Here is a 26844-nt window from a genome sequence, read left to right as displayed (position 1 = left end):
GTGTCGCCCGAGGGAGGCGCAGTTATTTATGACTGCAGGGTTGGGCTGGGAACGCGGGTCCGTGGAGCAGCCTGTTGCGCCCCCTCCTCCCAAGGCTATCCCCAGCCACAGACCCCCGGTTCCCCAGCTGAAGGCCGTCCGGAGGGGACCCCAGGCCGCGCAATTGTAGGGGTCGCTCTCGGACAGCAGCGAACCTCCGCGCACCAACTTCTCGCGAGGTTTCGGGTCCCCTTCCACCGCCCCGTCCGCCCTCTCCTAGCTCCGGTGCGGGCAGCTCGCGCTATGGCTGCGCTGAGGAGGCTTCTGCGGCCGCCGCCTCGGCTCCCGCCTCCGCCCTCGTCTCCCCATCCCTTCCCCGGGCCGTGCGGGCGGCCTACGGGCATAGCCCCGGGTCCTCCCGGCCGGCCCTTCTTCTGCCGGGAGGAGGAGGACGGGGCTGTGGCTGAGGCGGCTTGGAGGCGGCGGCGGCGCTGGGGGGAGCTGAGCATCGCAGCCGCGGCCGGCGGGGGTCTGGTCGGCCTGGTGTGCTATCAGCTGTATGGGGACCCCAGGGCCGACTCCGCGCGGGCGCCGGCCCCCTGGCTCCCGTCCAAGAGCGCGGCCGCAGAGCCGGAGGAACCGCCCCGCGGCCGGGGGCTGCTTCCCATCCCGGTCGCCGCTGCCAAGGAGACGGTATGTGCGTGAGCACCTGCGCGCGCCCGGCCGGCCCGCAGGTGACTCTCGGGGTTAGGACCGCCAGGTGCTACACCTGAGCGCTGGGAGGGACGGTGTGACATCCGTGCAGGGCGCGCGTGAGGCCGGACGTTGGGGGTTGTCGCAGTGTGACTGCGGTTACAGATCGGGACGTCCTGTGAGCCAGACCGAAATCTTCTAGGCCAGGGAGCCCCGGGTCTGTTCACCCAGGTGTTGGGAAGACGTACATGATGCATCACATGTCTTGATGCATCACATCAGGATCTTAAAGGTTGCTGCAGTCATCACCTATCTACCAAAACCCAAACCCACGACAAAATAAAACCAAAAAGCTACGCAGAAGAAGTAAAAGCCATGACAGGCAGAAAGAGGAAGGCCGCATATGTGAGAGAAAGGACTCCCAGGCGGGGCCATGCAACAGCAAATGATGGAGGAGGTCCAGTGCAGTAGGAGCGCACCGAAGGAGGGCCTGAGGTCCCAGAAGCCTAGACATTATTGTGTGGAAATTTATTAGTCCCAAGAAAGGAAATGGCAAAACTGTGTAGCCTCCTTATCATAGGTCAGAAAGAATGAATGAAGATGCCACCAGATTGGAAAAGAAAAAAAATTATTCAAAAAGAGTATATTTCTCTAATTTCCCCCCCCCCCACTAAAGCCAGATATTCTTAAGTAGGGACAGTGAGACGATGGAAAGTAGAGAACTGAATGAAGCTAACTCCTGCAGAGGAACTTCAGCTGACAATGTTCAAGTCTCATTATGTAGTTGATAATGTAAGGTAAAGGTGAGTGTAAGGCAAGAGTGAGTGAAGGGGCATGAAGTTTTTGTCTTATAAGTATATTTAATAGTCATGTATGACTAGGAAATCATCTAGGGAAATTTTTCTTGCAAGACAAGAAGAGTGTGAGGGGCTTAGATGACAGTACTTTGGAAAAGAGGCAGCTATTCTGTTTCTAACTTTAATGAGATTTATATACCCTTTATTCTTTGCCCAAATACGCAGTGGTGATCTGATGTGAATGCATCAGTTCTTTTGGAGATTGTTGTTGTATGTAGGGCAGGGAATCTATTTTATCGACCTTCTAGCAGCAAATCACACATACATAGCATAAAGTATTTTTATACAATGAATACTTAAAATACTAGCAAATACCCTCAACCTTCATCCCCCCCCCCAAACACACACATTAAGCTTGTGTCCTGATTGACCAAGTCAGAACTTTTAATCAACCATAGTTATCTGGGAACAGATGAGGATGGTAGTGAACGTTCAAATGGTATTTTCTTTTCTTCTTTTTAAAAATTAATTTTACTTTTAAAGTTGAGAGACAGTATCATGCAGTTTTTGAAAGACCACACTCAGAAAGCTAGGACTCTGGCTCTACCACTTCCTAGATGTATCATTACTTAATCTCTCAATGCCTGTTTCCTCATCTGTAAATGAGGTTAATAGTGTCTTCTTCATAGAGTTATGAGAGTTAATATATTTAAAGGAGTTTGAATGGCACCCCTAGCAGGTAGTGAGCATTCAGTAAATTGGTTTTATTGTTATTTTATTCATTTGTTTACCTATTGTCTATTATTTAATTACATTATTATTGCCTGGTGTTTATAAAAATTGCTGTACATTGTTTTAAAAGTCAAATAATACTGAAATCATGTCTTACCCTTGCCAAGTCTCCAGTAGTACATCCTGATCATTATTCCTTTTTGTATTTTACCGTTTCCCCCCCCTGAAAACTTCTATAATCTTCTTTTTATCCCTGGTGTTTGAAAACTTCACAATAAGGATCTTTGGTGTGGGCATTTTTTCATTTACTGTGCCTTATACTTGAGGGTCCTTTCAATATGGAAATTCACGTCTGAAAGTTCTCTGTACTTTTCTTGTATTATTTCTTGGACAGTTTCTTCTCTATTTTCTTTTTTTGGAATCTTTATTACTCTGAAGTTACACCTCCTGACAGATCCTAATTTAATTCAAACTTTAATCTTTCTTAAATTCTGACTTTTTCATCTTTTTGTTTGTTTTTTTGAGAGATATCCTTGACTTTATCTTCTAGCCTTCCTATTAAATATTTTATTTCAGCTATTCTAGTTTTTTAATTCAAAGAACTATTTTTGTGTTCTCTGATGTTCATGTGTTCATTGTATTTTGTTTTATGGCTGCTAAATTTCTCTTTTTATTATAAGGGTATTAATTATAGGGTGTTTAAAAATTGTCTTCTTTTCCATGTATTGTGTGGTTTCTTCCAGGGTTTTTTTTTTTTTTTTTTTTTTTTTTAATACCTGTTTGATTTTCTAAGCTCTCACTTTCATTTTGGAGGTTTTCCTCACTTATCTGTGGTTGTTACCTATGTGTATTTGAGAGCCACTCAGAAGCTGTTTGTACATGGGCATGATTTTTCATTTGCTAACCTGGGCTTTTCATTAGAGTGGCATCCAAATGTCAGTATTTAATAAGTCTTTTTCTCTGGTGTCATTGCACTTCTTCAAAGAATAGGTGAGGTGAGAGGAACAGTAATCTTCTCGGTTCGGGCACAGGTGCACATATGTGTGAGAGCATGTATGCTGGGGGAGTGTCCAGTGATGGACTTACGTATTGTTATCTAATCCTCTTTTTTATCGCCACCACTTACTCTCCCTCCACAGTAACTTGTGTTCCCTGGGTCTTATCTTCTTTGAGGTCTGTACTGAAAATCAGCTAACTTCCACTTGGTCTCCTCCTCCACAGTACCCAGGTAGTGTGTCCGCTCCCCTAGGTCAATTATCACTCCTCCAGCTCTTCAATTTTATAAAAATTTGATGAATTCTCTTGAGTGTTTCAGTCTCCTCTCCTTTTTTCTTTTTTAGTTCTCGTATGTTTACACCTTTTGAAAGATTCATTTACTGGGATTTTAATGTGGTTAGGGGAGGAAGGGGTTCAAAGAAACTCATGAGGTCAATCTGCCATTTGTCAGAAATATTTTAAACCTGGGTTGCCTCCTCATTTATTATGCTTATTTGATTTCCCTGAAGTGGTAGAAAGTGATTCCTTTTGATGTTTCAAACTATAGCTAAGAACCTTTGATTTATAAAGCCTCTAAAGCTGCATTTTATACTGAACATAAACCTAGCATATAAATTAACCTGTACGTGTTTTGAGAATAATATAACTGATGGGAATGAACAGCAGTAACCTACAGACATGCAGTTCTGTTACCGTAGCCTTGCAGATTTTTGTTTTAAAGACATTGCCTCTGAACTTCCTCCAGAAGGCCTTCCCTAACTCTGTAGATTTGTTAAAATACCCCTGCTTATCCTGTAGCCCCAGATGATGACGTTTTGCCATTGTTTGTTAATTGTCTTCTCTTCTTAGTCTTTTAAGGAGTGGCACTGTGTTTGTCTTGATCACCTGTATGTCTTCATTGCCTGCTATGGAGCCTAGCCCGGGCAGGCACAAGATAAATACTTGTCGACTGAATGAGCCCATGCTAAATATTTACATGAGACATACACATTGACAAGACACAACCACATTCTGTGAGAGTTAATAGTTTCATATTTTGTTCAGCTAAAGTAGTTATTTATAGCATTAGAAATGGGAAGACATCAGTCAAGGTCAAAATTCCAGGCTTCGGGAGACCAAGTCACGTGACATTGTATTTATTTTAATTGTGCAGGTTTGGCTTGCCAAAATTTTTTCAGTAAATGTGGCCTTGAACTTTATTAATGTTATAGAGAGATGTTGACAAGATTCTGTTTCGAACCCTACAGTTTTAACATTAAAGCATTATTTTTATTAGAGAAAAAATTTGGGTTCCAGAACTGCCTTTCTGGTTCAGGTTCAAAAATTTTAAAATCTACTAGATTGATTAACATACTTTAATCCAGTATTTTACCTATTATATGTAACGCATGATCTATTTTATGGTTTGATCATCTTAAGAAGCTTTAATCAGTTTAGTTTCACTCTCAAGTGGAAAAGAGAGCAATACTTTTTATCTCTTTGTATATTTCTATAATTGCCAATAATTATGCATTGGTAAGTTTCTTTCACTGTATACCTTTTCTAACCTCTTTTTAAAGCAGCACATTTTGAGACTTGAGGTAATGCTCATTCTTTCCCAGAATATTGAAGAATTTGCCAGATGTGTAAATGTAGAAGAGTCTTATGAGGGGAGTCACACAGATGTGAAATTGGAGACAGGTTAATTCTGTGTAGAATAACCTTGTTGTATAGGAAGCTAAATTAGGTGATCCCCTCTTTTGGTTTCCTGGTAGAATCTGGTAGATTTATTTGTCACAGGGTAGCCAGGTAAGATGTTGTGGCCTCTTAGGTGAGAAAGTTAGAGGGTATAGTTCTCCATATTCTTTAATTAAAAAAATACATGTCAAGTAGTTTGTTTGTTTCTTTGTTTGTTTGCCACACCATGCAGCTTGTGGGATCTTAGTTCCCCGACCAGGGATTGAACCCAGGCCCTTGGCAGTGAGAGCACAGAGTCCTAACCACTGAACCACCAGGGAATTCCCACGTCAAGCAGTTATTAACAATAATATTTCTTTAGACAAGAGATAGTTATGGCTTTACTAGGAAAATGGCAGTGAAGCACTTGGAAGTTGCTGGATTGGAGAGAGATTCTGGAGGTAGGATCAACAGGATTGGTAGTTGATTGGATTTTAGGGATGAGAGAGATGGAAGAGTCTAGGATGATATTCAGGTTTTTGTCTTGGGTGACTTGGGTGGGTTGTGCAGTAATTCTCTGAGACCAGATCTTCAGGAAAAACAAACAGGGGTAGTGGACATGGGTGATGAGTTTTTAACTTGCACAGTGGATCAAGGTATCTTTGGACAAATGAAGGGAAGTTTCCAGCTGGATGCATAGGTCAGAAGCTCAGGAGAGAAATCTGTATTATACATACAGATTTGGGAATCATCCAGTGTTAAAAGTCGTAAGAATGGATGATGTTGTTCGGAATATGTAGAACAAGAGAAAAGCACTTAAGGAGAGAGCCCTGGTGAGCATCAGCGTTTTAAAAGACTGACAGAGAAATGGAACTCTGCAAAAAGCTGAGATCCAGACAGAATAAAGAAAGCCAGGAGAGTTGTGGAAGCCAACAAAAGACTGCACTTCAAATAAGTATTCAGTTAGAGTGAACGCTATGAGAGGAGGTCAGCTAAGTCGAGAAATGGGAAGTGTTCAACGGTTTTAGCAACAAGGAGGTCATGGGTGATCTTGGTGAGATCTTGAAGGTGAAAATCACATTACAGTTGGCTAAGCTGAGAGTAAAGGTAAAGAAAAGCTGAGGTGGACAAGGTGAAGCAAGTGTTGACAACCCTTTCATGAATTTGGCCATGAAGAGGAAAAGAGGGCAGTAGCTCCAAGGACTACTATTGTAGAATTGATTTTTTTCTTAATGAAAGACCCTTGAATATAATTTAATTGCTCATGGAAAGAAGAGGAACACTAAACCCCAAGGAAATAGAGGATAATTGATTTGCCAAGGATTAAGGTGGAGAAGGGAGCTGAAAGTTAAAGTACAGGGAAGAATTTAATCTTGGATAATAGATGCCATTTCCAGTGTGACGGGGGAAGGGCTGGGAGGAGGCAGAGAGCATATATGTTTAGTGGGAAGCAGTCGAAGGAGTTCATGCCTGATGGCTTTTATTTTCTCTGTGAACCAGAAGATGATGTCATCTTCTGGGAGCAAAAGAGTAGAAATTTGTGGAGTCACCATGACAGAGATTTGGGGGAGAGTAGAGGATCGACATAGACACTTAAAAAACACTAGAGGGCTTCCCTGGTGGCGCAGTGGTTGAGAATCCGCCTGCCGATGTAGGAGACACGGGTTCGTGCCCTGGTCCGGGAAGATCCCACATGCCGCGGAGCAACTGAGCCCGTGAGCCATGGCCGCTGGGCCTGCGCGTCCGGAGCCTGTGCTCCACAACGGGAGAGGCCACAACAGTGAGAGGCCCGCATACCGCAAAAAAAAAAAAAAAAAAAAAAAAAAAAAAAAAAACACTAGAAAACCATGAAACTTTTAAACTTGCTCATGTTTAGTATTTGCAAGTTTAAATATGAGCTTTTAAATGATAAAATGAGATTTTAACTTGCTCATGAAATGTAGAAGTTTTTCGATGAATATTTTTACCTGGTCACAACTTTTGCTGTTCTAATTCTTGTTTATGTTATCTCTTTTTTTGAGATGTATAAATGTTACTAATATGATTTAATCAGTACTTTCTTACCCATGATGTAATATTTAACTTACATAGGAAATGCACCTAACTTATAGTACACTCCAGATTTTATTCTTTTTGTTTAAACTTGATGGGCAAGTTTAAACTGGACAGTACTAATTCTCACTAATACTAATTCTGATTTCCTGTAAGTATGTGCCAAACACTGAGAATTGAGTAACTTTATTCTGTGTAGTGTAAACACACCCGTGTTGGAAAAAATGTGTTTTAAAAAATTGAACAAGTTTTATTTATGGCATTATGTAGCATTAAAGAAAACACCTAGTCATTTGTATACTAAGTAGGATTTTCTAGACATATTGTTTTCTTCATCTTCCTCTTTAAGTATCCCTTTACTCCTTTATACTTTGATATATTACTAGATTATATAAGCTAAGCAAAATATGGAACTTTAGTGCTGTATCATTTAATTTAGAGTGGCATAGTGTTTGCTCATTAGAGAATTATTTTTCCAAATTGGAAAAGTAGACTCCATCTGGGTTGTTTTTTCCCATTCACTAGTTTGCCTTTTAACAATTTTAATACTTAACTCCATCTCTGGAATTTAGAATACAGAAAGTATATATAAAGGAATTTCAAATAATTCCATTTTTTTTTTTACTGCTTTCTGATAAGGATGATATCTATCCAGTTGACACTTTAAGTATCGACTAGGTGAGAGATTTGGATTTTCCATTTCCCTGGAAGGAATATAATGGATTGTTCAAATTGCTTGCAACAGTTCAGAGTGAACACTTCCTAACCAGCCTCACATGGTGTCAGAAAGGCTCTTATAGGTTAGGTCCAATTTAAGATAGCTCCAACCTGTTGAAATTGGTTCTATTCAGATAGGATCATCTAAACTTCTTCCAACCACTTTAACTTTATTCTTACTGATCTAAGGTGGAATGTGGTTTGTAATTCTCCATATGCATACAAGCACATTCACTCTTGTCCCCAGGAGATTAAGAAAGGTTTTGAGACATTACTGTCATCAAGCTCAATGATGGAGTCCTAAGGACAGTAATAGAAAGCTTTTGGACTAGGGTTTGTGGTGATAGGAGAACAGTGTGACTCGAACTTTACCTCCTTTTTGCATTCGATCTTTGTTGTCATGTGGCTTTCTCCAGACTGCTTGCTATCCAAATAAATGTGTCACATCAGTATTTTATGTCCTCCTAGTAAAGAATACAGTCTTAGTAACCCTTTGGTCTAGTGCTGTACAGCTGTGCTATCACATATGCCTGTCATTCTCTCCTCTGATCTGCTAGCCCCGGTGATTACCTGATCACTGTAAAAGGTCAGGTAGGAATGTTGATTCAAGTCTTTTATAACACAGACTTAATCTAAGTCAAGACATCCTATTTGGGGAAAAACGTTACAAGTCTGTATTTCATACTTTGATCTAATATTCTAAATTTTATTGCTCAAAAGTACAAAAGTGCTATTGTGAACTAAATATTTAATTATAAAAAAATTACACCTATATATCAACAAATAATTAAATCTAAAACTTATCCTGAATCATTATAGTAGTTATTTAAAATTTTTTATTAAACTGTAGGCAAGGAGGCAAACTTCTCAAGTTTCCTGCCATTTGCTGGCAAATTATAGGAGAAAAGCACTTGGTGTCTTTGGTCTTCTACCCACACCCCTCATCTAACAGAATTTGGAACATGGCTAAAGCCACAGATCGCGTTGAACATTGATCTTCAGTAGAATAGTGAAAACTGGGAGGATATGGAAAAGTGAACCAGAGTGGGATTATCTAAGTGTCAGATTTATAAGGGCAGAAGTTACTCAGGTTGTAGGCGTGTATTGTTTGATTAAAGGCTGATAGAGAAGTTCTAGAAACATGTCTTTTCCATATTTTGGTGATATGTTTTATTCAGGACTTTACTCTGATTCTCTTAGAATCTTACAGAGAAAGTGGGATTCTTAAATGTACCATATAATTCCAGTGTCTGCCGCTATGTTTTCTTAATTGTAGGCAAGTACAGTGGCTTCCTGGGAAGTTTTAATTCCTTTGGAAAAACAAGGTACTGGGGAACAGATGGGTCAGTTACCTAACTTAGAAAAATTGGTGGAGACCCTGTGGTGTAACTACTGATTCACTCACAGCACCACATCCTAGTCCAGAGCAATTTGATCTTCACATAGTGTTTAGCTTCTGCGTGGGAAAATACAGGTCTTCCTCCCTTGCCTTTCCCTCATGTCCTCCCTCTACAGTGATCTCTGCCCATTGCTGCTTATGATTGCCCTCTACAGCAGCTTTCAACTCAGGGCTGAAAGTGATTATGGAAATAACACAGGCTGAAATAAGTAAAAGCAAAGTGCAATGAGGAGCAGTTGGCTTCGGGTCAGGAGAAATGAGTCAAAATGATGACTTTGCCTTTACTCACCTGTGCCCTGTATGGCTGAGTCAGCAACCTTTAAGCTGGCTTTCCAGGAGGTCTCAAAAAACACTTTTATTTACATTGACTGGCCCAAACTTAGTCAAACGGCCCTATCTAACTGCAACAAAGCTCGAAGAATGTGACCTTACTCTGTGTGCTATTGGGCCTAGCTAAACATCAGCGTTCTCTTTCTAAGGAAAAACTCGAGAATGAGCAATAAGTGTATGTCGGTCTTTGTTAGTTGTGAAGTATATTGTGTTGGGGGAATGGCTTTTAAGTGAAATGAAAATGCTCGTAAATAAATTATGGGATGCTCATTTAATAAAATAAATGGTTTAGACTTCTGGTTTTATCCATACAGCATGCTGCATAATCTGTCCTAAAAATATTTGAAACATCTTTTTACATGCCATACCATGCTTTTAAGAAATTAAAGGAAATTGCCCGCTGCAGGAATAAAGAGGAAACTAATAAACTAGAACAGTGTGACCTGTGGCTTAAGTGGGGGAGCAATGAGTCATTATTCATGGAATTCTAGGGATGTGGATTTTAATGCCTATGTGGGGACAAGACCTTGGGAAGTTGGAACTGAGGCACCACCTCCCTAAAGCCAGAGCCCTTATCAACAGAACGGACTAGAAGAAAACCATCCCTGGTCCCGCCAGTACAGGTTGATGACAGGGAGGCCTGACAATGTCTGCATGGGCTCTAAGTGGAAAAAAGGACTCTCCTGAGAATGTATAAAAATGGTCTCACACTCCCTCAAATGGGTTTAGAGTTAGAACTTCTATTACCCATGCAGAGAAAAAGCTGTTGCAGCTGGCAGAAAGAAATGCAAAACTTCTTTGGAGGGAAATGCCCTGAACGCTGGCCACATGTAATTCCTACAGGGAAAGTCTCCAAGAGGATAAGCTCATAATCCAAAGTACAAAGTATATTAAGTTCTATGAAAGAGAGTCAGCAAACGGAGTGACTAGACTCCTGACAATTTAATAATAGGATAATTTGGTTGAGTCTATAAATTAAGTATTTTCAAAATAATTAAAGACGGAATAAAAAATCAGTATGAAAAAGAATAGGTAGATTATAATAAAGAATCAAATAGAACTTCTAGAAATGTGTAGTCTTTGAGGTTGGATAGATTAGGCAGCATATAAAATGTAACTGAAAGAGGCAGTTAGTAATCTGGAGGATAATTTGGAGGAACTACACAGACTGTAACACACTTTTAAAGAAATGGCAAATACTAAGCAGTGTCTAAGACATGTGCAAAATAGACTGAAAGGGTCTAAAGTTCATCAATTAGGGGTTACAGACTAGGAGAAAAGAGAGAATGAGAGGCAGTATTCTAAGAGAAGATACCTGAGCAGTTCTCAGAAAGGAACAGAAACATTAATCCTAAGGTTCAGGAAGCATAAACAGTCCTGAGCAGGATAAATAAAAAGAAATCTATATTGAGTCACATCGTAGTGAAACTGTAAAATCAAAGATAAAGGGGAAACAGGGCCAGTTTCCTACAAAGGAATGGCAGTTGGGCTGTTGAGTAATCTGTGACAACGGATGGGAGCCAGAAGATAGTAGACAGTGTCTTCAAAGAGCTAAGAGAAAATAATTGCCAACTTAGATTTTTTTACCTAGGTAAATTATTGTTTAGGAATGAAGATAAAATAAAATCATTTCTTAAAGCTGAGAGAGTTTACCAGTCTCTGAGCATCATTGAGGGACCTATTAAAGAGTGAATATTAGGAAGAAATGAACATGAAAAAAAAGGTGAAATTCAAGAAGTAACAGTGAATAAAGAAATTGGTAAGAATGGGGTAAGTCTTAAACATTGACTACATATTATGACGATAATTATTATCATTTTGAAAGGAGTTAAACCAAGGTGGATCTCAAATATTGGACAACAGTGATACGCAAGGCAGTAGGGCTTGATTGGAGTTTAAGTGTTCTATGTGGGAAACAAAAATAGAATTAGATGCCTACCCCATGCCATAATAATCCAGGTGGATTAGAGTCCTAAATGTGATAAGTAAAATTTTATGATATTTAGAAGAATATATGTGAAAATAAAATTTTGATCCTAGGAGGAGGAGGATTTTCAAAACAAGGCAAAAAGCACAATGGGAAAATACTGCTACCTTTCACTTCATTAAAACAAAAATATCTACTAAAATACAAAGAAGTCTTGGAATGGAAGAAGATACTTGGAATACATAGCACTCACAAGGAATAAGCATCCAGAATATATAGTGATGATCTACCAATTAGTAAGAAAAACAACAACACAATAGAAAAATGGACAAAGGGTTTGAACAGGCAGTTCAAGAGAAAGAGTTTCAAAAGACCAGTAAACACATGAAAAGATGCTCAACATCACTAACAATAGGGAAATATAACTACAGTGAAACATTGTTTCTTAATTAGATTGATAAGATTAAAAATAGTGACAATAACTGTGGACATTCATGTGGAACAATAAAAATTCTCATGCTCTGCTAGTAGGGGTACAGATCTTTGGAAAATAGATTACCATTATGTGTTAAGTTGAAGATTCACATGCCTGTAACTCAGAAATTCTGTCTAGGTGTAAACCCTTGACAAACTGAAAGGTGTACAAGGAGACATAGATAATGATCCTTTTACATGTCCCTGATACTCCATGTCCCATCCCACAACAGCTGTTCAGAAATGATGCATCTATCTCGACCTGCAGCACGTCCCACTTTTGCCCAGGCTCAAGCAAGTGCCTTCCATTCTTTACAGAGGAAATGATCGATCAGAAGTAAATTTGCTCAATTTATTACTTCTTCACAACTAAACTTGCTTTCATCTCACCCTCACTTCTAGTTCCATAGGAATAATGAATCTTGCTGTGAGACTAGAGAAAAGAGTTTGGAGATCATAAATGGATATTGGCTCTGTGATTTTTTTTTCTAGCAGTACCCAGTAGTCCCAGAGATGGAGCAGTTCTGGATGATGATGTAGGGTGTTTATAGAATTTTGTCCTTGAATTTTGAAATTGGGAAGTCAGAGAGCTTTGAGGCTAAGTTACTAGATGGGCCATTTGCTTGAACGTCTAAGTTCTCTCTGACGTGATTTGGGGTGACGAGGAAAACCATGAGTTATGTTTCAAAGTCATCTTTAATAAGTGAGTAGGAATGCCTACAAGTTGCCGCTGGCAAGGTAGTATGTGATATAACCAGGGCATATCTGCCTCCATCAGTATCAGTGATTCAGAATTTAAATATTTGCCAAATATTAGTGTCGAAGTGAAGTTGGTGGCAGAGAAGAGCACAGAGTCTTCATCATTACCAGTGACAAAAAATAGTGACTGATAAAAGACAGATCAGATTCATTCAGTTCCACAAGTATGTTGAACTCTTGGGATTATGTTTAGGACCAAGTTCTACAGATGAAGTAAGATTATTTTAAAAGGAAACATTCTACCTACCGTTGGCCAGGAAAAATCCTTGGATAACTTCTCCTGAATTTTTTGGATATATCACAGTCCTGGAGCATTATTTTTTCCCTGCAGTGCACTCTTCTCCAGAAAGAAATACCAGACGAAGTTATCTAATTACATACTTTCATTTCCTAAATAATTTTACATGCTTCATTTTCGTTATTTGTAAAGTAGGGATAGTAATAGTACCTACATTATAGGATTATTAAGAGGGCTTAAAATGGCCAGGCACGTAGGAAGTTCTTGTAGGTGTTAGCTATTTTTTTTTTTTTTTAATTTGTGGCTAAATAGGGACTTTGTGTACGCATAGCAGCAGAGTTACTGTGCCACTTGTCAGATTATTGCCTCAGCTCCAGATCTTCCTTTCCTTGCCCTGCTTGTGATGCTGCTGCTGGAAATTGTAAGCACTTCTCCTTTGCCAGGAGATTGTGACAGGGACACTGCAGGCAGAGGAGACTTCTGGCTCTGGCGTGCCTCTCTTCTGCTTGTTCCTGAGGCAGCACTGGGACACCCCATGACACTCATCTTCAGGCTCTCCTGTATCAGTCGGGGGCCAGTCAGAGACAGAAACAGTTAAGGGTTTAACATAAAGAATTATTAACTATTTACAGGGCATTAGCTACTAAGAAGGAATCAGAATTAAAAAGAATACCCTAGGGCTGAGAGAGAGTACCCACGGAAGGAACAAAGTTGGAAGGCAGCGGCCTCCCTAGGTCGGGATTCAGGCCTCGTTGGAAGAGGTGTGTTCGCCACTAGAGCTTTTCCAAGTTGCTGGGCTGAGGCTGGCGGATAGAGAACCAGAAGCCGGGAGAAGCCTCCTGCTGGGGTGCCATTGGACCAATGCTGGCAGACAGGGAACCATGGACCAGAACTGTCCTGCAGGAGACACCCCCCCCCCCCCCGCAAGCTGGGATGCAGCAGACCGAGGCTAGTTGGCGGGTGGGGAAGCTCAAGTTGGGCCTAGCAAGCAGGAAACCCCCCCACTGGGGTATAGGTAGGTCAAGGAGACTGACGCTGATCGTATTTAATGCTTTTTGTTTGCTTGTTTATAAATGATCCAAAAGAGAGGGGACATAGTTAAATCTCCAAATATTCAAGTTCTTCCAGAGAGTAAATTGCCAGCTTGATGGGGGTGACCTACACGAACATTTTAAGGCCTATATAAGTGAGTAGAGAAAAAGAGCAGGTGGGTTGCTCTGTGGTTGGTGTTCTGGAATGAAGGTTTTGTGTCTCCCCCAAATTCATATGCTGGAGCCCTAACCCCCAGTGTGGCTGTCTTAGGAAATTGGGCCTCCAAGGAAGTAATTAAGGTTAAATGAGGTCATAAGAATGGGATCCTTATCTGATAGGATTAGTGTCCTTACAAGAAAGGACGTCAGACAGCTTGCCCTCTCTTTCTTTCTGTGCCCACACACTGAGGAAAGGCCATGTGGGGACATAGAAAGAACGTGGCAATCTACAACCCAGAAAGAGAGCTCGCACCATGACCATGCTGGCACCTTGATCTTGAACATCTAGTTTCCAGAACAGTGACAAAATAAATTCTGTCACTTAAGCCATCCAGTCCATGATACTTTGTTTTAGCAGCAGGTAAGTTCACGGTGATTCATTTAGGGAAAAATAGTCCAAACTATTAATGGTATGTTGTGTTTGTTCCTTTCAGTTGTAATCTAGAAAAACTATTTTGGAGTGATTATGTAGCCAGGCCTAGGAGACAGTGGCTCAGTGCATAGCTAGAGGTTTTGTCATTACGGGTCAGCCATCACTCTCAAGAAATAAATAGAATACCACCTATTGTATAATCTAGGTGTTTGGAGCTGAGCCAGGAAGATTGAGAGAAAGGGAGTAGCGTGTGAGGCAGATGAGAGCCACAAGGAAATGCCAGGCAGTTGGAATAGTTTTGTCACCATGGACGTATTTAGAGAACTCCCAACTTATAGTGACACAGAGGTACTGAGCTGCCACATTCTATGTGTGGAGCTGAGGTGCCAACGACTATTTCTGGACCCTGCTGATTAATAGAGAGGATACTCTTCATAAACTGATTCTGTTGACCAGGGGAGAAGGAAGTGTGCTCATTTAGTTTTCATTTAATGTTTACGGTTCATGGAGTTAATATTTATTAGTCCATTTTACAGTGAAAATGCTAAAGTTCAGAAATCTCTTTTTCCCAAGTTTACCTAATTAGGAAGTGTTGAAGCTGGCATTTGAACCTAGGCCTGAAGGATTTTAAAATCCATGCACTTTCATTTCAGTGTACCAAGTTGTGTAGCGTGGAAGAACACTGGGTTGGGTGTCCTAACACCTGAGTTCTGGTCCTAGACTCATTTGCTGTCTGTGTGGTCCTGACAAAGTCCTCTCTAGCCTCTAGACTAAGCTAACTCTTTTGTAAAATTGAGTTAATATATGTTCTGTTTGCTTTTTAAAAAATAATACACCATTCCACAACTTTTTCTGTCTTTGCATATATGTGTATATATGTGTGTATGTATATATATATGTGTTTGTATCGATATGTCACATATATATGTTTGTTTCTTTGAAGAATGAACTTTTTAATGGCCACAGACAACTCCACTGATGTGCCATAATTTATTTAACCATTGTCCTGCTGATGGGAATTTTGATTGTTTCTATTTTTTTCACTGTTAGAAGCAGTGCTTCAGTGAGTATCCAGAGCTCTTTGTAGATGCAAATGTTAAATTGCTGGGTCCATAGCTATTATATTTTAATAGGCACTGTCAAATTGTTCTTCAAAATGGTTACACTAAGATATACTTTTACCAGCAATAATAAATGGGCTTCCAATGTTCCCCTTCACTTAATATTGTTAAGTTTAATTGCTTTCCCAATTTGAGTTTGAAAAATGATTTATCATGATTATTATAATTTCCATTTTTCTGGTTACTAGTGAGGTAGAGAATTTCTTGTTTGTTTATAGTTTCCTAGGAATTGCCCATTGATATCCTTTGCCAACTTTTATTTTTTTATTGGCTGATTTCTAGGATATGTCAAAATATTAAATCCTGTTCCTACTTTATAGGTCACAAATATTTTTCTCACCTCAGTCCTTTTTAAAATATATTTTACAGGCCTGTAAACTTAAACACATATATCATTTCTTTTTTAACACAAATGTGACCATACTGTACATATTGTTCTTGCCTTTTAAACTGATATTATAGTGAGATATTAATATATTTATTATAGGTCTCTTTATTCTGGTCTCATATTTGGATGTTCTTCCAAGCTATGGATATGCCATAATTTATGTTTAATGTTGTCTATTTCATTTTCAGTTCTTTTTTAAAATCAGACTTGATAGAGGTTTGTCTTATTTTATTAAGTCTTTCCAAATACCACTTTTTTGTGTTTACTGTTTTATTGGGGGGGGGGTGTTATTTATTTCTGCTTTTATCTTTATTGTCTGTTCCCTTCTGTTTTCGTCAAATTTATCTTATACTCTTTTTTCGCTTCTTGAGTTGAATACATAGTTCATTTATTTTAAATTCTTAATTGTTCTTTAGTAAATACATGTAAGGATATGAATTTGCCTGTGTCAGTAATGGCTTTGACCAAATTATACAGGTGGTTATTTGTAAGTTCCTAAGTGTCATTTATTTTCAAAAGGCTTGTAATCCCAGTTTTTATTTCTTTTTTAATCCAATAATTGTTTACTTCATGGTGTATCTTAAATTTTCCAAAGTGGCCTTTTTTCTGTCAGTCTTTTGCTATTAAATTTTAGCATTTTTCCATATGCAGCAGGGAATAAGCCTTGAATGAGTTTGTTTTTTAAAATGGAATATATCCAACTTTTAATAAGACAATAGACAATAATACTATAATGCATAGCTATGTATGTACTACCAGCTTAAAAAATAAACTATCAACATATATACCTTCCCCCATCATAAAATCCTCTCTTCCCCAAAGAGGTAACCACTGTTTCAAGTTTGATTTTTATCATTCCCATGTAAGTTTTCATAGTTTTATTACAAATGGATGTATCTCTGAATAATGTACACTTATTTTGCAATTTAGAAAATTTTACATAAACGGTACCTATCTTTTTATAATTTGTATTTTTAAGATAACATTTAAGAAATTTATCCATTTTGGTGTTCGCTTCAGCAGCACATATACTAAAATTGGAAGGATACAGAGAAGATTAGCATGGCCCCTGCACAAGGGTGACACGCAAATTCGTGAAGCATTCCATATTTTTTTTAATTAAAAAAAAATTATCCGGGCTTCCCTGGTGGCGCAGTGGTTGAGAATCCGCCTGCCGATGCAGGGGACACGGGTTCGTGCCCCGGTCCGGGAAGATCCCACATGCCGCGGAGCGGCTGGGCCCGTGAGCCATGGCCGCTGAGCCTGCGCGTCCGGAGCCTGTGCTTGTGCTTCGCAACGGGAGAGGCCACAACAGTGAGAGGCCCGCATATCACAAAAAAAAAAAAAAAAAAAAAAAAAAATTATCCATTTTGACACATGACTTCTAGTTAATTTATTTTCACTCCTGAATAATACTCTACTGTATGAATATTTCATTAAACCTGTATTATAACTTTAACATTTTAATCTTATTGATGTTTTAGTGATGACTAATAAATGGTCAGTTGATATATTCTCTGTTTATTAAAATCAAGGTTAATAAGCACCTTTTTTGTTTTGTTACTCAGATACTTTTTCTTACTTAGTTTTTCCACTTGACCTATCCATTTCTAGTAGAGAAGTGTTGATATCTCAGCCATGATTGTGAGTTAAATTGCATTCTTTTAACAGTTTTTTCATTCTATTATTTTAAGCTATTTTGTTTGTGTGTGTAATATCTTCTTGGTGAATTTTTCTTTGTCCCATTTAATGGTTTTGGTTCTTAATTCCATGTATTTTCAAACATTCTGGGTAATGTGTGACTCTTATAAGGAACATTCATAGCTTTTTAAAAAACACAATATGAGACTTGCTCATTTTTAATGAAGGAGCCTAACCCAATCATATTTATTGTAATTATGGACTTGTATGCATTCATTTTTGCTATGTTATGTGAGTGTGAGTTATCTCTTTCCCTTTATCACCTGACATTAGATTGGTCCTTTTTCCCTTATCATTTCTCTTCCTCTAGTGGTTTGAAAGTTATACATCGTGTTTCTGATCTTCAAGTGGTTACATGTAACTTTAACAAAATATATATATTTTAATATGTACATCTGAAACTTGAGGACATAAATCAGTATCAGAAAAATTACCATTCCTAAAAAGATGCATCCTTGAACATGTTTTACTGTATCGCCTTCCCCACCCCACAGTTTCTGAGGTCAACTACACTGTTAGTACCAGATAATTATTGATTTTTTAAATATTATGCTTTAATTTTTAAGGGAATCATTAACAGTTACAATAAGTTTTACATCCAGATTAACTCATTAATTTATTTAGCAAATATTTGAGAGATTGCTACAAGCCAGAAACTCTTCTAGGCACTGGGGAAACAGAATTGTACCACTTAAACAAAAATTCCTGCCTTCATGGAATTTATATTATTGCAGAAGGCTGGAGATAGAAATTTTGGATTTGTCAGTATATTTATAGTATGTAAAGGCTAGATGAGATGATTAAGGGAGTAATTATAGATTCAAAAAGAGAGGAGGTCCAAGGCCTGCCCCTAGGACTAGCCCTAGGGCAGTACCAACAGAAGTACCAGGAAGGAACTGCCAGGGGAATAGGAAGAAAATGAGGACCGGGTGCACTTGGACATCACGGAAAATTATTTCAAGGAAAAGAGAGTTATCAACTGGGTCAGACTTTGTAAGATGAAAACTGAGAATTGACCTCTGGATTTAGCAACACGGAGGTCATCAGTGACCTTGACAAGCAGCATTAGTGGAGTCCTGCTGTTAGGGAGACGTGCTGCAGCAGAGGAGACCAGAGACAGGAAACGCTGGCAGCTTTCCAGTAGCCCTGCTGTGAAGAGCTGGAGAGAAGTGGTGGGGAGGGGGATGGTGGCTCAGTGGAGAAGTGGGAGCGGAAGCTTTCCAGGAGGGGAGAAATGTGCATGCGCTGAAGGGAAGGACTCAGTGGAAGAGGGGAAAGTAGTGAGGTAGGAAGGCAAGGGAAGTTACTGCAGGAGCAGAGCCCTTGAATAGGCAGAAGAGGTGAGATATACACATTAAACCACTGTGATTACTGCCTCCTTGGAGATACTTTCACTTACCATCCTATCAAATAATGAGATGATATATGTGAAAGTACTTTGTAAACTTGTAAAGAACCCTATAATGTAAGCTAACTTAACAATACAAGTGGAGACTTTAAAATAAGTGGTCAGTTACTTTTTTTTTTTTTTCCAATTTGATTGCAGCCAGGGAAGTGCTTATAGACTGGTCTTCAGCTGTGTATACTTCCTCATAGACACATTTACTAAGCATCAAAACATTTCACCTAGAGAACTTTGGGATTTTCCCACACTGAGAATTTGATGTTTAACCTTTTGACCACCCAAAAAGCAAAGAAAATGTTACCCCCTTTATCTTCTTAGAAGCTTTTAAATAAGCCTGAAGCCATGTGAGAAAGCCAAGTGAAATACTTCTGTGAACATCTTTTTAGCTAGAATAAAAACAGATGTGAATAGAATCTCATGCACATCTCATATGACTCTTGCCCAGAAAATATAAAGATCTAAATTCAAATGTCATTTGCTCTTTAATGTTTTATAAAAATGTTGGTACAGTTGCCAATATCAGGTAGGGCCTAATACCAAATGCTCAGCCTCCTACATGAAATTAAATATATGTTTTAACCATTCTTTACTTTAAAAAATTAGTATTGATTTAATAAAAAATATATTTTTAAAATAAACTACTAAGGATGAGTAATCAAAATAATTTTGCTTAATACAAATGGTTTTATTTTTCCTTCTTCCATTCTTTATTCTCCTGTCTCTGTTTCTCAGCTGCTCAAAGGTAATGCATTATATGGTGTTTAGATAATTGATATAATTGTTTCAAGTTACCTCTTTAGGGTATTATCAGCTTGTAGGCATTAGTTTCTCTAATTGTCAAGTAGTGAATCCTTTATCTGGCATTTAATCTTGCCTCCCTGGGAAAACCAGACCTTAACACAAAGTAAATTTTCAAATTGCTAACCTGAAGTAACATGAGACCATGCCTTGGCAGTGAACCTTTGCTTTCTGTTATTCATGGGAAGGATAATGATGTAGTCTGTTGCCTGAAGGCCCTAGTTTCACTGCCTTAAGAAAGAACATCTAAGTACTAGTTGCAAAGGTCTGAGTTTGGAAATTCCAGAGAAAATACTTGCATTGAGACGATATTTTTTATTTTGGGCCAGAAGATGTGGTAATTTTTAAATGTAGGTTTTATCATTTCTACCATTTCTTAAGCCACTTATCTTATGGCAGCATGACTTAGAGGATCCACAATTACCTGAAAATGATCATTACTTATTTGTATGACTAAATTATGAATGTTATTTTACAGGTGTGTTTGAAATTTTATTTCCATGTATATACACATGTATATGTTTCATTTTTGTAAGTAACAAAACTGAGATTAAAGATCTAGAATGTAGAATGTTTTGCAATTTCTCAGTAAAACAGAAGATAGCATTTTCTAGAACTAGAAGGAAGATTCCCTAAACATTTTTAGCAAACTTGAAAAGAATGTTAAGCAATTCCCATAAAATAATTTCCTAAAAAGTGTAAAATGCAATTTCCTAGAAGCTGTAAAATGAAAAGTCAATTTTGAAAAAAAAATTTAAAATTTTTAATACAATTTTTAATGGTTACACTCGATTTACAGTTATTGCAAAATACTGGCTCTATTCCCCCGTGTTGTATAATACATTGTCGTAGCCTGTCTTACACCCAATAGTTTGTACCTCCCACTCCCTGACCTCTATGTTGCCCCTCCCCTCCCTCTCCCTACTGGTAACCACTAGTTTGTTCTCTACGTCTGAGAGACTGCTTCTTTTTTGTTATATTCACTAGTTTTTTGTATTTTTTGGATTCCACATGTAAGTGATATAATGCAGTATTTATCTTTGTCTGACTTATTTCACTTAGTACAACATAAATCACAGCAAGATCTTTTTTGATCCACCTCCTAGAGTAATGGAAATAAAAACAAAAATAAATAAATGGGACCTAATGAAACTTAAAATCTTTTGCACAGCAGAGGAAAACATAAACAAGATGAATAGACAACCCTCAGAATGGGAGAAAATATTTGCAAATGAATCAACGGACAAAGGATTAATCTCCAAAATATATAAACAGCTCATGCAGCTCAATATTAAAAAAACAAAGAACCCAATCCAAAAATGGGCAGAAGACCTAAATAAACATATTTCCAAAGAAGACATATAGATGGCCAAGAAGCACATGAAAAGCTGTTCAACATCACTAATTATTAGAGAAATGTAAATCAAAACTACAATGAGGTATCACCTCACATCAGTTAGAATGGGCATCATCAGAAAATCTACAAACAACAAATGCTGGAGAGGGTGTGGAGAAAAGGGAACCCTCTTGCACTGCTGGTGGGAATGTAAATTGATACAGCCACTATGGAGAACAGTATGGAGGTTCCTTAAAAAACTAAAAATAGAATTACCATATGATTCAGCAATCCCACTACTGGGCATATACCCAGAGAAAACCATAATTCAAAAAGACACATGCACCCCAATGTTCATTGCAGCACTATTTACAATAGCCAGGTCATGGAAACAACCTAAAAGCCCATTGACAGATGAATGGATAAAGAAGATGTGTTACATGTATAAAATGGAATATTACTCAACCATAAAAAGGAACGAAATTGGGTCATTTGTTGAGACGTGGATGCATCTAGAGACTGTCATACATAGTGAAGTAAGTCAGAGAAAAACAAATATCGTATGTTAGCACATATATGTGGAACCTAGAAAAATGGTACAGATTAACCGGTTTGCAGGGCAGAAATTGAGACACAGATGTAGAGAATAAATGTATGGACACCAGGGGGGGAAGCCCACAGGGTGGTGGTGGTGGTGGTGTGATGAATTGGGAGATTGGGATTGACATGTATACACTGATGTATATAAAGTTGATGACTAAGAAGAACCTGCTGTATAAAAAAATAAATAAAATTAAAAAAAATGTTTTTAAAGTAATATTTGTGAAAATCACACATGCTGTAGTTTCATTATTTGAAGTTTGATGATACTTTATTTTCACAATGAATTGTCCTTTTTTGTTGTTGCTGTTTTTTGTGGTACGCGGGCCTCTCACTGTTGTGGCCTCTCCCGTTGCGGAGCACAGGCTCCGGACGCGCAGGCTCAGCGGCCATGGCTCACGGGCCCAGCCGCTCCGCGGCACGTGGGATCTTCCCAGACCGGGGAATGAACCTGCATCCCCTGCATCGTCAGGCAGACTCAGCCACTTCACCACCAGGGAAGCCCCGAATTGTTCTTTATTAATGAAATAAATGAAGTTCTTAGAATTTAAAATTTAAGTTTATATATGTGTATTAATTTTCAGTTAATTTTATATTTTATTTGTTTCTGTTACTTAGAGTTTAGATTTATAGTTTTTACTTACTTCAATTGGATATTTTGAGTAATCTGTCACCAAATTTAGTTTAGGAATAACATAGTTTTATAATTATAGAGCAAAAAATTTGAAGACCATGATCTTTTTACCTGTAGATGGTTCAATTCAGCGTTTGTAAATTAAGCTGTCGGACAGTAATTACTATTCAATCTCCCCTAGATAAGGTGGGTAAGTTTGTGGATGTGGAGCAGAACACATGTTTATTCTCAACATCTCTCAATATTCAAGATGGAGGACCAGACCCAATGTTTTCTTAATCTCATTACAGTGTTCTGTGAAAAGGTCAGGAGGTTACAGCCGCATTTTGCCAGATTTGGAAGAACAAAGCTGTGGAGAGTGAAAGTGCAGACAGCATTAGATTTCAAGCCAATAGTGACTGTACTTTGGAAAGAGACATACAGTATCCAGGCGATAAAATGTGTGGACTGTCAAACTAAGTGAATCACAGCACTTTAGTATTTCCTGAAAAATTGGTGAAGGTTGTTTAGAAGTGTTACCTCCCATGAGGCTTTTAATCCTATAGATGTTGTTTGTTTTGGAAGTGAATCTCTCCGAGTCTTTGTGGGGTTTTTTTTGTTTGTTTGTTTTGTTTTTTCACATCTTTATTGGAGTATAATTGCTTTACAATGGTGTGTTGGTTTCTGCTTTACAACAAAGTGAATCAGTTATACATATACATATGTTCCCATATCTCTTCCCTCTTGCTCTCCCTCCCTCCCACCCTCCCTATCCCACCCCTCTAGGTGGTCACAAAGCACAGAGCTGATCTCCCTGTGCTATGCGGCTGCTTCCCACTAGCTATCCACCCTACGTTTGGTAGTGTATATATGTCCATGCCACTCTCTCACTTTGTTACAGCTTACCCTTCCCCCTCCCCATATCCTCAAGTCCAGCTCTAGTAGGTCTGTGTCTTTATTCCCGTCTTACCCCTAGGTTCTTCATGACATTTTTTTTCCTTAGATTCCATATGTGTTAGCATATGGTATTTGTTTTTCTCCTTCTGACTTACTTCATTCTGTATGACAGACTCCAGCTCCATCCACCTCACTACAAATCACTCAATTTCGTTTCTTTTTATGGCTGAGTAATATTCCATTGTATATATGTGCCACATCTTCTTTATCCATTCATCTGTTGATGGACACTTAGGTTGCTTCCATCTCCTGGCTATTGTAAATAGAGCTGCAATGATCATTTTGGTACATGACTCTTTTTGAATTATGGTTTTCTCAGGGTATATGCCCAGTAGTGGGATTGCTGGGTCGTATGGTAGTTCTATTTGTAGTTTTTTAAGGAACCGCCATACTGTTCTCCATAGTGGCTGTATCAATTTACATTCCCACCAACAGTGCAAGAGTGTTCCCTTTTCTCCATACCCTCTCCAGCATTTATCGTTTCTAGATTTTTTTTTTTTTTCCCGGTATGCGGGCCTCTCACTGTTGTGGCCTCTCCCGTTGCGGAGCGCAGGCTCCGGACGCAGGCTCAGCGGCCATGGCTCACGGGCCCAGCCGCTCCGTGGCATGTGGGATCCTCCCGGACCGGGGCACACACCCGTGTCCCCTGCATCGGCAGCCGGACTCTCAACCACTGCACCACCAGGGAAGCCCTGTTTCTAGATTTTTTGATGATGGCCATTCTGACCGGTGTGAGATGATATCTCATTGTAGTTTTGATTTGCATTTCTCTAATGATTAATGATGTTAAGCATTGTTAAACCTAGTAATTCTAATGTTTTTCTCCCTCATGCTTTATATTCCATGAGTCCTTGATGTTGTCACCCAAAGTTGTGACAGAGACTGCAAGCTCTTGACTGTAGTCTCTTCTCTTTCCATAATTGCTAGGATTGTGGATACCCAGTTCTTCATTTTCCATCATCTCTTGCACCTAAGTGTGGCTATGTGACTAAGTTCTCTGTGATTGCATATGAACAGGAGTGATTTATGCCTCTTCTAGTCCTAGTCGCATGGACTTCTTCCCTTCCACCGCCCCCCACCTTAGTTGACAGTGGCAGAGTCATTATCACCCTGGGTCTGAATGACTGTGAAGCACAGCTCCCTGCTCCCACCCTGACCCCAGTCCTAGCCTGTCTTCTCGGGGCTCCTATGAGAGAGAAATGAACACACTTCTCTTGTGTATGAGCCATTACATTTGAGGAATTTAGCTTCCTCTCTCTAATATAGTGGGGAAAGGATTAGGTGGTGAGGGCCTTAATCACTGAGAAGGGAAATGAGTTATTTTTTGATGAAGGTGAATTAACTTTGTTAGCTACACTTGTCTCCTATATTCTCCTGGTATGAAAGCTCACCTAACTGCCCACCAGTAGATTCAACCTCACCACAGACATTAAAACCAACAGGAGAATATAACAAGCTTCAGATTACTGGCTAACTGACCACTTTTAACGTTGTTAATGTAACTCATCCCTGTGATTTAGCCCCAATGTTATGGATTTCTATTTTATCCCTCAGTGACATCATGTCAGTTCTCAAGGAGCTAAACTTCTTCCTGAACTCAGACTCCTCTGACTTGATCTACTCATCTCTTCTTTGAATAGTGGACTTCAGTCAATTTGCCTGCTGCTTGAACCCCTGTGTGTCACTTATATTCTTGGCCAAGGTCCCCAGCCTGGGTCTTGTAGTTGGTTTGGGATTTTGCCAAATAAATCGTATGCTACATCTTCTACACGTTTCCTGTTCTGGCTTCTTGCCCCTCCACTGCTGCCCCCTCTTGCAGTCAGTCCTCCATGTAGCAAAAAGGATAATCTACCAAATTTGAATCTCTTTCAAATTATATTTATGTTTGTTTTTTTCTCTAATGATATCCAAGCACCTTCTTCTATGTTGTAACTCTCCGTATTCAGTTAAGTGTGAAAAGCTATATTCTTCTCTTTCTGGCCTTCCCTAATTCATATACTGATAAAATTCTCACCAGTTATACTGTCCATTTTTGTTGTTCTTGTTATTCCTGTAGTCAGAAGCTAGAATTTGTGAATTTTACTGTCCTTTTTGGAAAGATATCATAGAAGCAAAAATTATTCTTTATTGTAGGAGAAAACTGGTAATGTATTACTGAAAGAAGGCAACAGAAGTAATATATACCTAGTATCAGTAATTACTTTCAAAAGTTAAGTACGTGGAACCCTGTTTTAAAATCTAAATATGAAAAAAAAGAAAAAATTGAATTACCCAGTTTTTATATTTGCAGTCACTTGGCAGGAGTGCCTGAGAATTGAGTGCTCCAAATTTCAAGACTTAAGCCAGAAGTTATTAATACTTTTGCCTGAATCTGCACTTAAGAGATTCATTTTACTGGAATTTTTACTCTATTAAAATAAAAAACAGTCAAAATGAAAAATAAATCCCATACAATAGATAACTTAAACAATTACCAACATTAGTTATGAAAATGGTATGTTTGAACAACTTTGAAAAGATGGATACACCTAAGTTATAATGTGGTACCTTTCTCACTAAAGCTTTAGGTTCTCTTTTATTATCTCAGTCTAGATTCCCCACTTGGAATCAGAAGCCTCTCTTCTGGTTGTCCTTCACTGCCACCTGACCCACACTCAGTATCCCTTTGGCTATTTATTATCCAGTTCCCAATGATCTTTTCATCCATAAGCATTCATTCATTCACACAACAAACATTTACCAAGCCTCTTAGATATGCCAGGCACTATGTTAATCATATGTAGACAGGTAATTGCAACACAGTGTGAATAGGGAAGAAAGAGTACAAGTGATAGAATAGTAGGATATATAAAGGAAATAGCTAGGATTTATCCAAGGTACAGGGTTAACTCGCAGGGAAGGTGTATTGTCAAAGTCTAAGATACGTTAATACAAGGGATGTGATTAAGTAGGATTGATCTGGAGTAGCATCTTATATAGTAGAGAGGGTGTGGCAGCAGAAGTTTTCTTGCAGGTCGCTTTCCTAAGAGTGTGACTAAAAGAATCACATTGACCATTTGCTATGGAGCAAAGATTCATCTCCTTGGTAATAGCTGCAAAGGTATCAGGGCTCACCTCCAGAGAAACTGAAAAGCTGAGCAGGAAATGGAAATTGATCTAAAATATTCCTGGAGCTGGCCATTGCTCAGAGAACAGTACAGTACTCAGCTCATTCCAGGCACAGAGTGAAGTTTGACTCATTCTTGTTTTTATCAACAGGCTATGACTAGACTTTGGTTAGGATTAGCTTAGTTGGTTTCATGAAGTTCTAGCAGTAGGCAGCCACTGAATTTGTTGATAACTAGCGGATCTCTGTAGCAGAGAGAGTCTAGAATGTGGCATCAGGGAGACCTGGTAAGTAGCAGCTTAATACCAAGCACTGGAGTGGGGAGCTTAGCACACGCTGTAGTTGCAGGGGAGCTACTGTAGGATCGGGAGAAGGTCTCAGGCACAGGTAGGAAATCAGGTACTGGAACTGGGAAATAAAGGATGAATTCTGATGATAGGAATCAAA

The 26844-nt window shown here is 38.9% G+C and overlaps 1 protein-coding gene and 1 non-coding gene across 4 annotated transcripts in view; both read left to right on the top strand.

The window, feature by feature from the left end:
• MICU3 (mitochondrial calcium uptake family member 3) overlaps positions 1-26844 on the top strand; it is a 93317-nt gene continuing 66473 nt past the window's right edge. For all 3 annotated transcript variants that reach the window (XR_010838429.1, XM_067022420.1, XM_059049431.2), the window contains exon 1: positions 1-672. Coding sequence is in view for 2 of the 3 variants with exons in the window: in XM_067022420.1 (XP_066878521.1) it covers positions 283-672 (390 nt within the window). In the remaining variant the exon portion in view is untranslated. The remainder of the gene's footprint in view (positions 673-26844) is intronic.
• On the top strand, positions 16889-16995 carry LOC131747645 (U6 spliceosomal RNA). The gene has a single exon (XR_009332971.1). It is a non-coding gene; the product is annotated as a U6 spliceosomal RNA (small nuclear RNA).

This window comes from Kogia breviceps, chromosome 20 (genome assembly GCF_026419965.1).
Source record: "Kogia breviceps isolate mKogBre1 chromosome 20, mKogBre1 haplotype 1, whole genome shotgun sequence".
Classification (NCBI taxonomy): domain Eukaryota; kingdom Metazoa; phylum Chordata; class Mammalia; order Artiodactyla; family Physeteridae; genus Kogia; species Kogia breviceps.
This window is presented reverse-complemented; position numbering and strand designations above follow the sequence as displayed.